At 34.0% G+C, this 12,116-nt stretch overlaps 1 protein-coding gene and 1 long non-coding RNA gene across 2 annotated transcripts; both read left to right on the top strand.

Moving 5' to 3' along the window:
• Positions 1–828: 828 nt before the first annotated feature.
• LOC126709692 (pentatricopeptide repeat-containing protein At3g63370, chloroplastic) lies at positions 829–4,713 on the top strand. Its single transcript, XM_050410017.1, has one exon. It carries the CDS (start codon positions 983–985, stop codon positions 3,884–3,886), a length of 2,904 nt encoding a protein of 967 aa, XP_050265974.1. The 5' UTR covers positions 829–982; the 3' UTR covers positions 3,887–4,713.
• Positions 4,714–10,038: 5,325 nt separating this feature from the next.
• Positions 10,039–12,046, top strand: LOC126710198 (uncharacterized). Its single transcript, XR_007649593.1, has 2 exons — positions 10,039–10,465; positions 11,668–12,046. It is a non-coding gene; the product is annotated as an uncharacterized LOC126710198 (long non-coding RNA).
• The last annotated feature ends 70 nt before the right edge of the window (positions 12,047–12,116 follow it).

Genomic DNA, 12,116 nt, shown 5'->3' with positions numbered 1-12,116 from the left:
TGTCGATGGTTTTTGTGTGCATCTGAGACAGTTGCACGTTCCACATCCCCTTTCACCATTTGTACTCATGCAATTCAAATGTTTGAATGAAAGATTGCAGAGCTCTTACAAACTAAGGCGGAAGTCATTGGTTTTGTGGGCAGGTTCCTAACCTGGGGTAGTGAAAATTATTATTTCAGTCACTACAGATAGAAGTGCCAAAGATATGCATAGCACAAACTAGAACCTGCCCTTTTCTCCCGGAGATTGATGCCACACTTGTTTTCTTGGTGATTTTTCTCAATCTATTATTTTTATTTTCATTGATGACAGGTAAAACTTGTGTCTGGGAAGACTAGTTAAAAAATTGTAGCGTTCTTCCATGATAGGTAACAAGTTGGAGGTGTTACTTGGCTACAAGGTTTAACGAGTAATACTAGTTAAATTAAAAATAAAAAAAGAGTTAGAATTTATAAATTAAACTCTCTAACTTCAATGTTAAATAATTTTTGTAACTTATATATCTTTTAAACGTAGTCCTTTTGTCTTTGTCATAGTTTCCAATGATAACCCTATAATATTTTCCTCTTAAAAAAAGCTATAATATTTAATGTTGTGATATGGACGGAAGGGCTATATTGAAAAAAAAAATGGAAGTTAATAAAAAAATATATAAATAAATTTATAGAAACAAAAATGTAAACATGATTAAGATAGAAGGTGTAATTTGTAATTTAATTAAAAAAAACCATAAATGAAGATTAAGGAGAATCAATCTCCTAGAAAACCAACAGTATATATTTTTTGTTTTTTTCGTCTTATGGTAAAAGCCCAAGCATATTTATATAGTAACTCTATTTTCATGGCCCTTAGAATCTAATACGAAAATCTCATTATTGTACAAATTTGTGATCGAGGACCTTTGAATGATTTGGGCCTTCACTTGTTTATCCATCCCAGAAAGAGTGGTGGTGAGAACAAAGTGAAACAAAAGACATTGTTCATGTGCCTAAGATATTGTCGCCTTCCATGCACGTACTCCTCCATTATGATTGCTTCAATCCCACACTGTCACTTCACTACCTCTTCTACCTTACTGAACCACCCTATATTGAAGAAAACCCATCTAAACCCACCTCACAAAATCCACCAATTCTCTCAGAAACCCATCAAACCCCAGGTTGGCAAGCAAGCAAGCCTTAAAGAAGCTTATCAAATAATTACCCGATTGTTCCCTGACCAAAACCCACTTCAGTTTTGTCCAGAAGAGGCTTATTCTTCAGTTCTTGAGCTCTGTGCAAACAAGAAAGCTCTATCACTAGGGAAACAGGTTCATTCCCATATGATGAAATCTTGTGCTGTGTGTGATTCTGTGTTTTTGAGTACTAGGCTTGTGTTCATGTATGGTAAATGTGGCTCTATTTTGAGTGCGGAGATGGTGTTTGATAAAATGCCCCATAGAACGATTTTTACGTGGAATGCTATGATTGGTGCTTATGTTTCAAATGGGGAACCTCTTGGAGCGCTTAGTTTGTATAGAGAGATGCGAGTTCTGGGAGTTCCTCTTGATTCTTGTACTTTTCCTTGTTTGCTGAAAGCTTGTGGTGCGCTTTATAATCTCCATTGTGGAGCTGAAATTCATGGTCTAGCTATCAAATGTGGGTATGATTCTATTATATTTGTTGTCAATTCAATTGCTGCTATGTATGCAAAGTGCAGTAATCTTGACGGGGCAAGGCAGCTATTTGATGGTATGACTGAAAAGGAGGATATTGTGTCATGGAATTCTATAATTTCAGCATTTGCAGCAAATGGACAATCTGTAGAGGCATTAGGACATTTTAGAGATATGCAGAAGCTGGGTCTTGCCTTGAACACATATACTTTTGTTGCTGCTCTTCAAGCCTGTGAGGATTCATTCTTTGTGAAACTTGGTATGGAGATCCACGCTGCTGTTTTAAAGGCTAGTCATGATGTTGATGTTTATGTAGCTAATGCTTTGATTGCTATGTATGCAAGATGTGGTAAAATGGATGAAGCTGCTAGAATTTTTTATAAAATGGATGATCAGGATTATATATCGTGGAATACTTTGCTCTCTGGTTTTGTCCAAAATGGTCTATATGAAGAATCTCTAAAGTTCTTCTATGAAATGCAGGATGCTGGTAGAAAACCTGACCAGGTTTCAGTATTAAATGTCATTTCAGCATCTGGTCGATTGGGAAATTTATTGAATGGAATGGAACTTCATGCTTATGCAATAAGAAGTGGATTTGATTCTGATTTGCAGGTTGGGAATACACTAATAGATATGTATGCAAAGTGTAGCAATATAAACTATATGGGCCGTGCTTTTGATAGGATGGCTGATAAAGACTTCATTTCTTGGACAACAATAATTGCTGGATATGCTCAGAACAAAGCTTATTCAAGGGCCTTAGAGTTGTTCTTGAAAGTGCAGTTAGAAGGGATGGATGTTGATGAAATGATGATAGCAAGTATCCTGCTGGCTTGTGGTGGGTCAAACAACATTTCCTATGTCAAAGAAATTCATGGTTACATCTTGAGGAGAGGTTTATCTGATCTTGCGCTACAGAATTCAATTGTTGATGTATATGGCGAGTGCAAGAACATAGATTATGCAAAGCGAATGTTTGAATCCATTGAATATAAGGATGTTGTGTCTTGGACAAGCATGATGACTTGCTATCTCCATAATGGGCTTCCAAATGAGGCTCTTGAACTTGTCTACTTCATGAAAGAAACTAGTGTTGAACCTGATTCCATTGCACTAATGAGCTTACTCTCTGCAGCTGCTAGTTTATCTGCCTTGAAGAAAGGAAAAGAAATTCATGGCTTTCTGATTAGGAAGGGCTTCATCATAGAAGAATCTCTAGCAAACTCTCTTGTTGATATGTATGCCCGGTGTGGAGTTCTGGAGAACTCCTATAAACTGTTCAATTGTATAAGCCATAAAAGTTTAACCCTATGGACAAGTATGATTAATGCTAATGGAATGCATGGCCGAGGCAAGGCAGCTGTTGATTTATTTAATCAGATGAAGGTTGAAAACATTGTTCCCGATCATATTACTTTTTTGGCACTTCTTTATGCATGCAGTCATTCAGGATTTATCAATGAAGGTAGAAGATTTCTAGAAGTTATGCGGTGTGAATATCATTTGGAGCCATGGCCTGAGCACTATGCCTGTCTGGTTGATCTTCTTGGGCGTGCCAATCGCTTAGAAGAGGCATACCAATTTGTGAAAACTATGCAGATTCAACCTACTTCTGAAGTTTGGTGTGCTCTCCTTGGGGCTTGCCGGGTTCACTCAAATGAAGAATTAGGACAAATTGCAGCACAGAAGCTCTTAGAATTGGGTCCAGAAAATCCAGGAAACTATGTACTGGTTTCCAATGTCTTTGCTGCAAGTGGAAGATGGAAGGATGTTGAAGAAGTGAGAATGAGAATGAAAGGAAGTGGCTTGAAGAAAAATCCTGGTTGTAGTTGGGTTGAGGTTGATAATAAGGTCCATGCATTTGTAGCAAGGGACAAATCTCATCCACATTCCGATGAGATTTATCATAAACTTGCTCAAATTACTGAAACATTGGAGAGCAAAGGAGGTTATGTGGCTCAAACCAAATATGTACTGCACAATGTAGAGGAAGAGCAGAAAATTCAAATGCTTTATGGGCATAGTGAAAGACTGGCCATAGCTTATGGACTGCTTGGAACTCCTAATGGGACCCCTGTTCGAGTCACAAAGAATCTTCGGGTTTGTGGTGATTGCCACACTTTCTGTAAGCTAGTCTCAAAAGTCTTTGAAAGAGAGCTTGTTGTGAGGGATGCCAACAGATTCCATCATTTTGGTAATGGGTTTTGTTCTTGTGGTGACTATTGGTGATAATATTATATCTTTAATTTTTGGCTATAGGGTGTACAGTTCTCTTGAGACGTGACTAAACCTCGAGGGACAAAGTTTGGACTCTTTGTTCTTTGGAGCCAAACTTTTTCCATCCTCAAGCATGGGCAGTCTCAACATCCCACACACATCGTAATTACTATGAATATTCCTGACGGTGGCCTCAAGAGTTGACTGGATGTCAGTGGGGAGAGTTGAACTGAGATGTCCTTATGAGGATCTTGCATTCAAGGAGCAACTAGACCAATCCATTGGGTTTAATATTTTATCAATGTTAGTTGAATTACAAAGACTAACTTATTTCTGCTGCTGGATTATTGGTATTACACATTTACACTGTCAATTGGAAGAGGTAGGGTTCCATTTGTCCACTTGAAAAGACTTCGAGTCCCCACTCTGCCAATGCCCCATTGCAAAACAGCCAAGGCAATTGAGGTTAGCACTTCATGGGCTGAACTTTGGGTTAAAGAAACAATCAGCAAGATCATTGTTGGACTGATACGCAGAGCCTAATTCCAGTTAAAGTAGTAGAGCTCCCAAGCTGAGATGGATAAAGAGAGCTGCAAATGATGGTTTTCGTTTTCCACCAGCTAATCAAACGAAGAAAAAGCTCCCTGATTCATTTTCCAAATGAAACTAAACTTGTTCTAATTATGATTAGGTTAAGTCTTCCTAATAACGTGATTTTAAACCATTAAATCCAGACCTTACGTTTTTCTTATACAAATGCCCTGCATGATGAATCAGAATGTATTTCTTGATATTTGCAAATGGCTTTTGAGCCAAATAACACTTCCACCTTCCAAAAACTATGGGGTGAATGGTGAGATATGGGTTCCTTGAAGACTTCAGTAACCTTGCCAAGGAACTATATCATGAGTGAAGTTAGGACAATTACAAATTTTACTAAATAGATTCGTACAAATTGATTTGTTAGTTGTAAATACATAATGAAGAATTAAATAAAAAATTTATTTATTAGATTGTTGACATAACACAAATTGCATTCATTATCATGTCACTTTGTAAACAGTTTGCAGTAAAATTGACAATAATTTTAGTATTTTTCCATATATACTTTTTTTTTTTTTTGATATTCAGAAAAAAAAAAAAAAAAAAAAAAAAAAGTGTTTCCCGTAAACTGTAGCAGGTTAAAGTGAGAAACAAAAAAGTAGAAGTAAAAGCAAAACAATAAATTTTGAGACAAAATTGTTCACAGTTTTTTTACTATGGTTTGATATGGCCTGTTTCGTTAGTGGTGGGTCTATATATATAAAAGTGATGTTCACCTTACCAAATTGTGAAACTTTGGTGTCTCTGTGATTGCTGAAAGTGAAACCATAAAGTTATTATTGGTACTTGGTAGAGACCAGTACTGTCAGCCAACCGACTAATTAAATTATCCAATCCAAAATAAGAGGGGGGTGGGGGGCGCCTCATATCATGTCAAGACACTGCAGGTCTATCTTTTGAAACCCTCATGCTCATCCACCGTTTAGAATGTTTGCTTGAGGCAATTACATGTATATCCCCTCTTTATATGCCTAAACTATATGGATGAGACTATAGGAATAATTGCCTCCAAGAGATGGTAGGTAAGTATGCAATTCTTTCTCTCTCATTCTCAACATGTGAAACCAATGTTCTGAAATCTCTGGCTCTATTTTGTATTACTGCAGGTGACAAATGTTGGCTTGTTTTGACTTCTGAGTGGCTTAGTAAATGCAATGACAATGTTAGCATACCAAGAGGGGGAAGAGGTTTAGCACTTTACAGCAACCTTATTCAATATTCATTTACTCAATTTCTGGCTGAGAAGAAGTAGGTAAATACCACAATGCATCCTTCAAGTCTCCTTTAAAAGTTCATATGTACATAATTAAAGAACACTACCTATACTTTGATGAAACCCGCTTCATAATGTCAACTACTCATTCTATCAGATAAACAAATAAAGATCGCCAACGTCTAGTCCCTATCAACTTTTCTTAGGGAAGTGGCAAGTGGCAAGAGAAATGATATTAAAAAATTATGACAAAATTTAGGTAAAGCACATGGTTGTGTTGGTCATTCATCCACGCTGTTGGATTTAACTGTCTTCAAAAAAAAAAAAAATATTGTTAATGTAAATACATAGTTGAATTTATTGAAAAAGTTGGGGTTTAACACCTTTTTTTTTTTTTTTTATACATAGGGTTTAACACCTAAAAGACTATGTTTAAGTTTTATTCTTCAATTTAATACATTGAACCATTACCTAGATCTTGGGCAAAGTTCACAAGTTACTAGATTTGGATCCAGTGTAATTAGCTAAGTGCAATTGCACTTTAATGTGAGATAGAGAAATTAAAAAGGTAAAAGGGTAAAAGATTTTATAATTCAAAGGTTGAGAGTCAAAGTGAACTTTTTAACTTTAGATTGAAAGTATCTCAATCCTAAGATCTCCACTTCCTCAATGATTTAATGGTGATCTAATCTAAAAATAAGCTCATTTGGATTGAATATCAAACATTTTTTTAGTTTAATTGGTAGAACCCACTATTCATGTAAGATAAATGAATATCATATCATTGAATAAAATGTCTAATTAATATATAAGTTAATCTTGACATGTTATTTTGCTTTACATTTGTAACTATTGTACAAGCTCATAACATGAAGGCCAAGTGTAAGAGCCAAAACTAACATATTGAAAGAGAGAGACTAAGATCGAAATTGAGATCGGCACGCCAAAAATCATGACCTACAAGATCTAAGAGGTGGAGGCCTAATTGGGGCATGGGTGTGCCGCGGTGGTCAATTAGGTATGGTGGTGGGTGAGAGTGGGTGGTTGGGTGGGGGTAAGTGGTTTGGTGGAACGTGTCTATTGCTTAAACTTAAATGTGAATATCCCTTGAGGTGTTAAAAGTTATGACAAAAAAATCTAGGGCGTAAAATATTTTATGTCAAAACCCTCTTTATTTTATGGTTAACTTGACAATATTTTCAAGTTGATTAGTATTTTTGGGAGTCATAGGGTCTGTTTGGTTGTGTTGTTTAAAAAATAATTTTTATTGCTTAAACAACAGTTTTTGTTGTTTAAACACTATAACACCTATTTTCACAACATTTTTTTATTCACACATAATTTTACAATACTTAAACAACATTACTATAACATATTTACCAAGCAGCCTCTAAACACCACAAATGGAGAAAATGTTTTCCGTAAATTAATTTCAGTTGAAACAAACGGAACCTTGGATGGTAATATAAAATTTGGATACAAATTATTTTTATTTTTATTTTTTTCAAAAAAAAAAAAATTCTGGATCATCAATCTTATCCGGATTATTTTTTAAAATAAAAGAAAAGAAAAAGAAAAAGAAAAGGAAATTACCTTGGAATCTCCAATCTGATCTCATTCTCTAAAGGCCAGGAAAAAACAAAGATATTAAATAAAACTTGATAAAATCAGGGTTGGCCTTGTCCTTGTTCACAGGTCTAGCTATTATCAGGGTGGTAAGCTTGAGTCACAGACTCTGTAACTATTAGCTAGGCGTCAAAAAGGAACCGTGCAGGGCATCCGAAGGTCAGCTTTGACATTTCAGAAGCGCAACCAATCAATTCAAACCACGTATCGAATCTCAGTCTGATTCAAGGGCTTGGGCTTGATTTGAAAGGAATGACACAAATTTGTACTCCAATTTATAACGTGAGTTGTAATGGGTGGATGTATGTTTTCATATGGCTGCAAACACTTTTTTTTATCGGTTACAACTCGTTACATGATTTTGTAGTATAAAATTATGTCATTTTTTATGATCCTAGCACACCTCGATTTGAAATCTACTTTATCTTTCAACAAAAGGATGACCCAACTGTCACCCTTCTATTTTCTTTTCTATGAATAGTTGTCACTGTTCAATTTCACTGTTTTTTTTTTTTTTTTTTTTTATTATTTTTTAATTTTTAATTCAATGGTAAGGTAAGAAAAAAAAAAAAAAAGGTTTTACCAACCTGCCTTTGTTTTTGTTTGTGTTATATTGGTTTCCTTTCCTTTAGGTGTGCCGGCAAGGGAGTGAGAATGCCTTTTAGGTATATATTAATAAATTATTTTTTTCTCAAAAAAAAAATATTTGTAAACTATTTTAAGAAATATTTTATAAAAAAATAATTTATTATTTTGACAACTTTTTTAATTTTTCATAAAAAATTTCTCAAACCCAATTAAAAATACCATTGAACTATATATAGAGCTTTTGGTCTCAATTCCTAGAATTTGAAGAAATTTTGTAACAAGTTCAATCATAAAAAATTTCACAACTGTTATGATAGTTGTTATTAGTAAATAAAAAAAATATTTTGATGATAAGCTAGATAAAAACTAATAAAAACTTATTCATGCAAGTGTTGCGAAAAATGTTGTAAAATTGTTATATATGACTCAAAATGTTAGTGACAATTTTTTCTTTTTCCTTTTTATATTGTTTAGATAGATACAATAGATTATAATTGTATGATACATAAGAATATATATATAGGTTTGGATAAATTTTGGTCATATGTTGAGCTTGTTTGACCATATTGCTTTTATATAATCGTACACGAATATTACAGTAATGGTCTTGTCTATAACTAAGTATATAATGTTACAATAATTGTTGGGTATGTTGTCAGAATTCCGATGCTATCTTAGAATCATAAGATCCTCCTATAATATTCTATAAAAATGATTCAAATAAATGTAGAATATTTTTTGGGTTAGGATTGGCATGTGATGGCAATCTTAGATGATGGAATGTAAGATTCTACGATTTTTCTCTATAAATCTTTACGATCCTACCCCATAGAATCAATTTAGATTGATGTAAGATTGTTTATATAGCCTCCAAGTAATATAACCAACATCCATTAAAGTTATTATAATTATTTGTAATTATATTTCTCTATGGTGAGATTAAGATTGTCCAATCCTATTGATCTAAGTTGTAATTTCTTATAATTTAGTCAAAAAGAAATGAGTGCTTTAACTTGTTATTACTTTTTAGCAATATTTTAATTAATTAGTTAAAATTTCTCAATGAATGGGAAGTAGCATTAAAATCACCCCAGAACATGTATTGATAACCAAATTTGTTGAGAGAGAGAGAGAGGGAGGGAGAGATTCTATGGGGTGAAATACAATACTACCTTCACAGATGAGCATATAAGGCACTACAAAGATTTCTTCTTTTTATTATTATTATTTCATTTTGCTTTCTAATCACAAACAACAATTAACACTATTTGAAATGTTTCTTGCTCCTTCAAGTTTTTTGCTTCATTCTCTATCTATGGCGGCTATGCATCTATCATATGCCACCCAATAGTTTATCGTGTATATAGTTATCACAATTCATACATTGTGAGACATGTGTGATTAAGACTCAAGACCAGTAGTTGGACATATGCAAAGGGGTCCAAAGTCTTTGATAGGATTAAAATATTGAGACAAACTTTAAACACATTTGATTTGAAATTTTCCATCTATATTGCTATTTAAAGAGGGTGAAGGTCATGATTATGGAGTAACACAACTAGTAATCTGAGAACAAATTAGTTATAGGGAAAAAAAACATATGCAGTGTTAGGAAAAATTGGCAATCTCTTAAAAAGTCCGGTTAATGGGAGTTGAAGTCCATTACTTAAAATTTAGTTCTTTATTGTAACCGATTAGCACCATTGGTTAAGGTAACAATTTTTATTTTATTTTTAAATTCTCAAAAAAAAAAAGTTACAATTTTTATTTTATTTGATCAGGCTTTTAAAAATGGTCGCACAACAATCTTTCAATCGGTATTTATTTATTAGGTTTCGCTGATTTGTAACGTAAGGAACTACTGTATTTATGGGCTAGTTTAATAGGGCATTTTAAACATTAATTTTAAATTTTTAAATAATATTACACATTTTTTTATTTATATATTTCAAAAAATTACAAACAATACTTCCCAAACACCTCTAACCAACTGCTCTAATTTTTAACCTTTTGTACCGTAAGGTAGAGCAGTATTCCTCCTCCTCCTCCTCTTCTTCTTCTTCTATTTATTTTTTTATTTTTTTGAAGAGTATTTATTAAGGCTTTCAGTTTTATGACAAGTAATCCAAAAATGCATTGAGATTCTAAACAAAGTTGTACTCAACCCAATAATTGCAACTCACTGCCCCTTCTGCCCCTCCTTTCAGGAGCAACAGTAATTTTGAATCGTTTTTTGTACAACCCTATGTTCATCTACTCCTCAGCCTAGCCTTACTACTGTGAACATGAGAGAGAGAGAGAGAGAGAGAGAGAGAGAGGATTGAGATCCAGAGAGAGAGAGAGAGAGAGAGAGGTTCAGGCTCAGAGGGCTGTGAAACAGAGCCACAGAGTACCCCACTGTGACCTGCCAGGCCGCCCTATATTTCTACCACCTGTGATACCTAATACTCTCCCCACTATACATCTATTGCCAATAGCTGCTTCTTAGCTGTTTTTTCTTTCTTCTTTCTTGGCTTGGCCAAACATATAATGATGCTTTCTTTATTTCACTGTTTCACGAGGTGGGCTATGTCTTTATGAACTCTACCTCTTTAACATCTGTCTCTTAAGTCTTAATCCTTTTTGTATAAATTTAACTATCACCCACTGCCATTTATGCATTCAACTCTTCTTTTGGATTACTTATTGATTGGGATCCCTTCTTTTTTTAATTTTTGCATTCACCTTCTCTCCCTCTCTCTCTCTCTCTTTGCTTCTTAAACAATAAGCGCAACTTCACTTTCCTTGAATTTCTTCTATAAATTAGCTTACTTTCTTTTCTTTTCTATTTTGGTAGAAAACGGTTTACCTATCTATAAAGCTCGGTATCTTTCTTCTTGGCAAATACTGATAATATTTCCTGGTTTATGCAATATATAAAAAAAGAGAGATAGAATAAGATATTTTGTTTTATTTTTAGATGTGGGGATGTGCAAAATTAGAAAAGGAAAAAGAGAAAGAATTCTAAGATTGCATGCACAAGCATGTTTTTGCTCTGTTGTTGATAACCTTTAGTTCCTGGTTTATGCAAGTTTTAAATTTTTGTTTTTATTCTTCTGGGGTGTTTTCAAAGTGAGGAAAGGAAAAAGAAAAAGGTTCTAAGAAGCATGCATTTGCATGTTTTTCCTCTTTTTGTTTGTAGGAATGTAGGATCTTTTGTTCTTTTTATAGAAGTTCATGAATATCCTTTTTCTTCTTTCTCTTTGCCTTCTTTAGAATTATTTACTTTCATTTCATTCAGTCATTGGCATGGTCATGGATGCTAGGGATCGAGTTGACCTATTCTTTTTGTAAAGTATATATATTCAAGAAGAGATGTTCACAAAGGAAAAGGTGAAGCTGCCAGCATGATCTAGCTTTGGTTAGCATATATGACTGAGATGATAATACTAACCCTAACTAGGTCATGCTCTGACAGCCTCACTCCTTCCTATTTGGGGACCCATTTGGTTCCAAACACACTCCAAATCTTATGGGGAAAAAGCATAAAGTAAGTATGAGAAATCACTGTTAAGTATAGTATATTCCTCCCTCAGTTTCTGTTTATGCCCGGCGTGCGTTCTTACTTTTCTTTTTAACTTTGCTTTTAGTTTCTTTTCTCTTTTAGTTTTGCTTTTGTTTCTAATTTGTTACCTGTTTTAACATTTAACAGTGGTTGCTTTTTGCCTTTCTCTTTTGCCAAGTCAATGGGATTGGTGTCATTATGGCTTATTTATTTGTGCAGAGAGATGCGGTTCAATCAAGAACAAGAGGTAACCGAAAGTATTTTTTTAGATAAAAGTATAGAAGAGGAAAAGAATATATGACTTACTCTAACTAGTTTGTAGATAAGACTTCGTTGTTGCAATGATGCGGTGAAATGGAGTTTCATAATCATTAGTAGTTGTGGGATGTTTTTTCAAGTCAATTAAGCTTCATTTTGCAAATTGAACTTGGGCATTTCCTGTTGTTCCCTAACAAAAGTTGTTTCATGTTACATACATAATGCTTAATTTTGGTTGAGATCTGTGGAGTTTACAGTGCATCTTTCACCATTGAGATGTTATAATTGTTTAAATTTTTCCACATTATATCAATAAAGAAAGTCTAGGGACTTTTTTTTTCCCCCAAAACCTGCAGAAATGATAAATTATAAATAGTAATAGGATTTTGTTAAGATGGAATTTAATTATT

The sequence above is a fragment of the Quercus robur genome, chromosome 12, assembly GCF_932294415.1.
Source record: "Quercus robur chromosome 12, dhQueRobu3.1, whole genome shotgun sequence".
NCBI lineage: Eukaryota > Viridiplantae > Streptophyta > Magnoliopsida > Fagales > Fagaceae > Quercus > Quercus robur.
Note: the sequence above shows the minus strand (reverse complement) of the source record. Positions and strands in the feature narration are given on the sequence as shown.

Excerpts from the sequence above, each read along its gene's own strand:
- LOC126709692 (XM_050410017.1), top strand. The coding sequence starts at position 983 with ATGTGCCTAAGATATTGTCGCCTTCCATGCACGTACTCCTCCATTATG.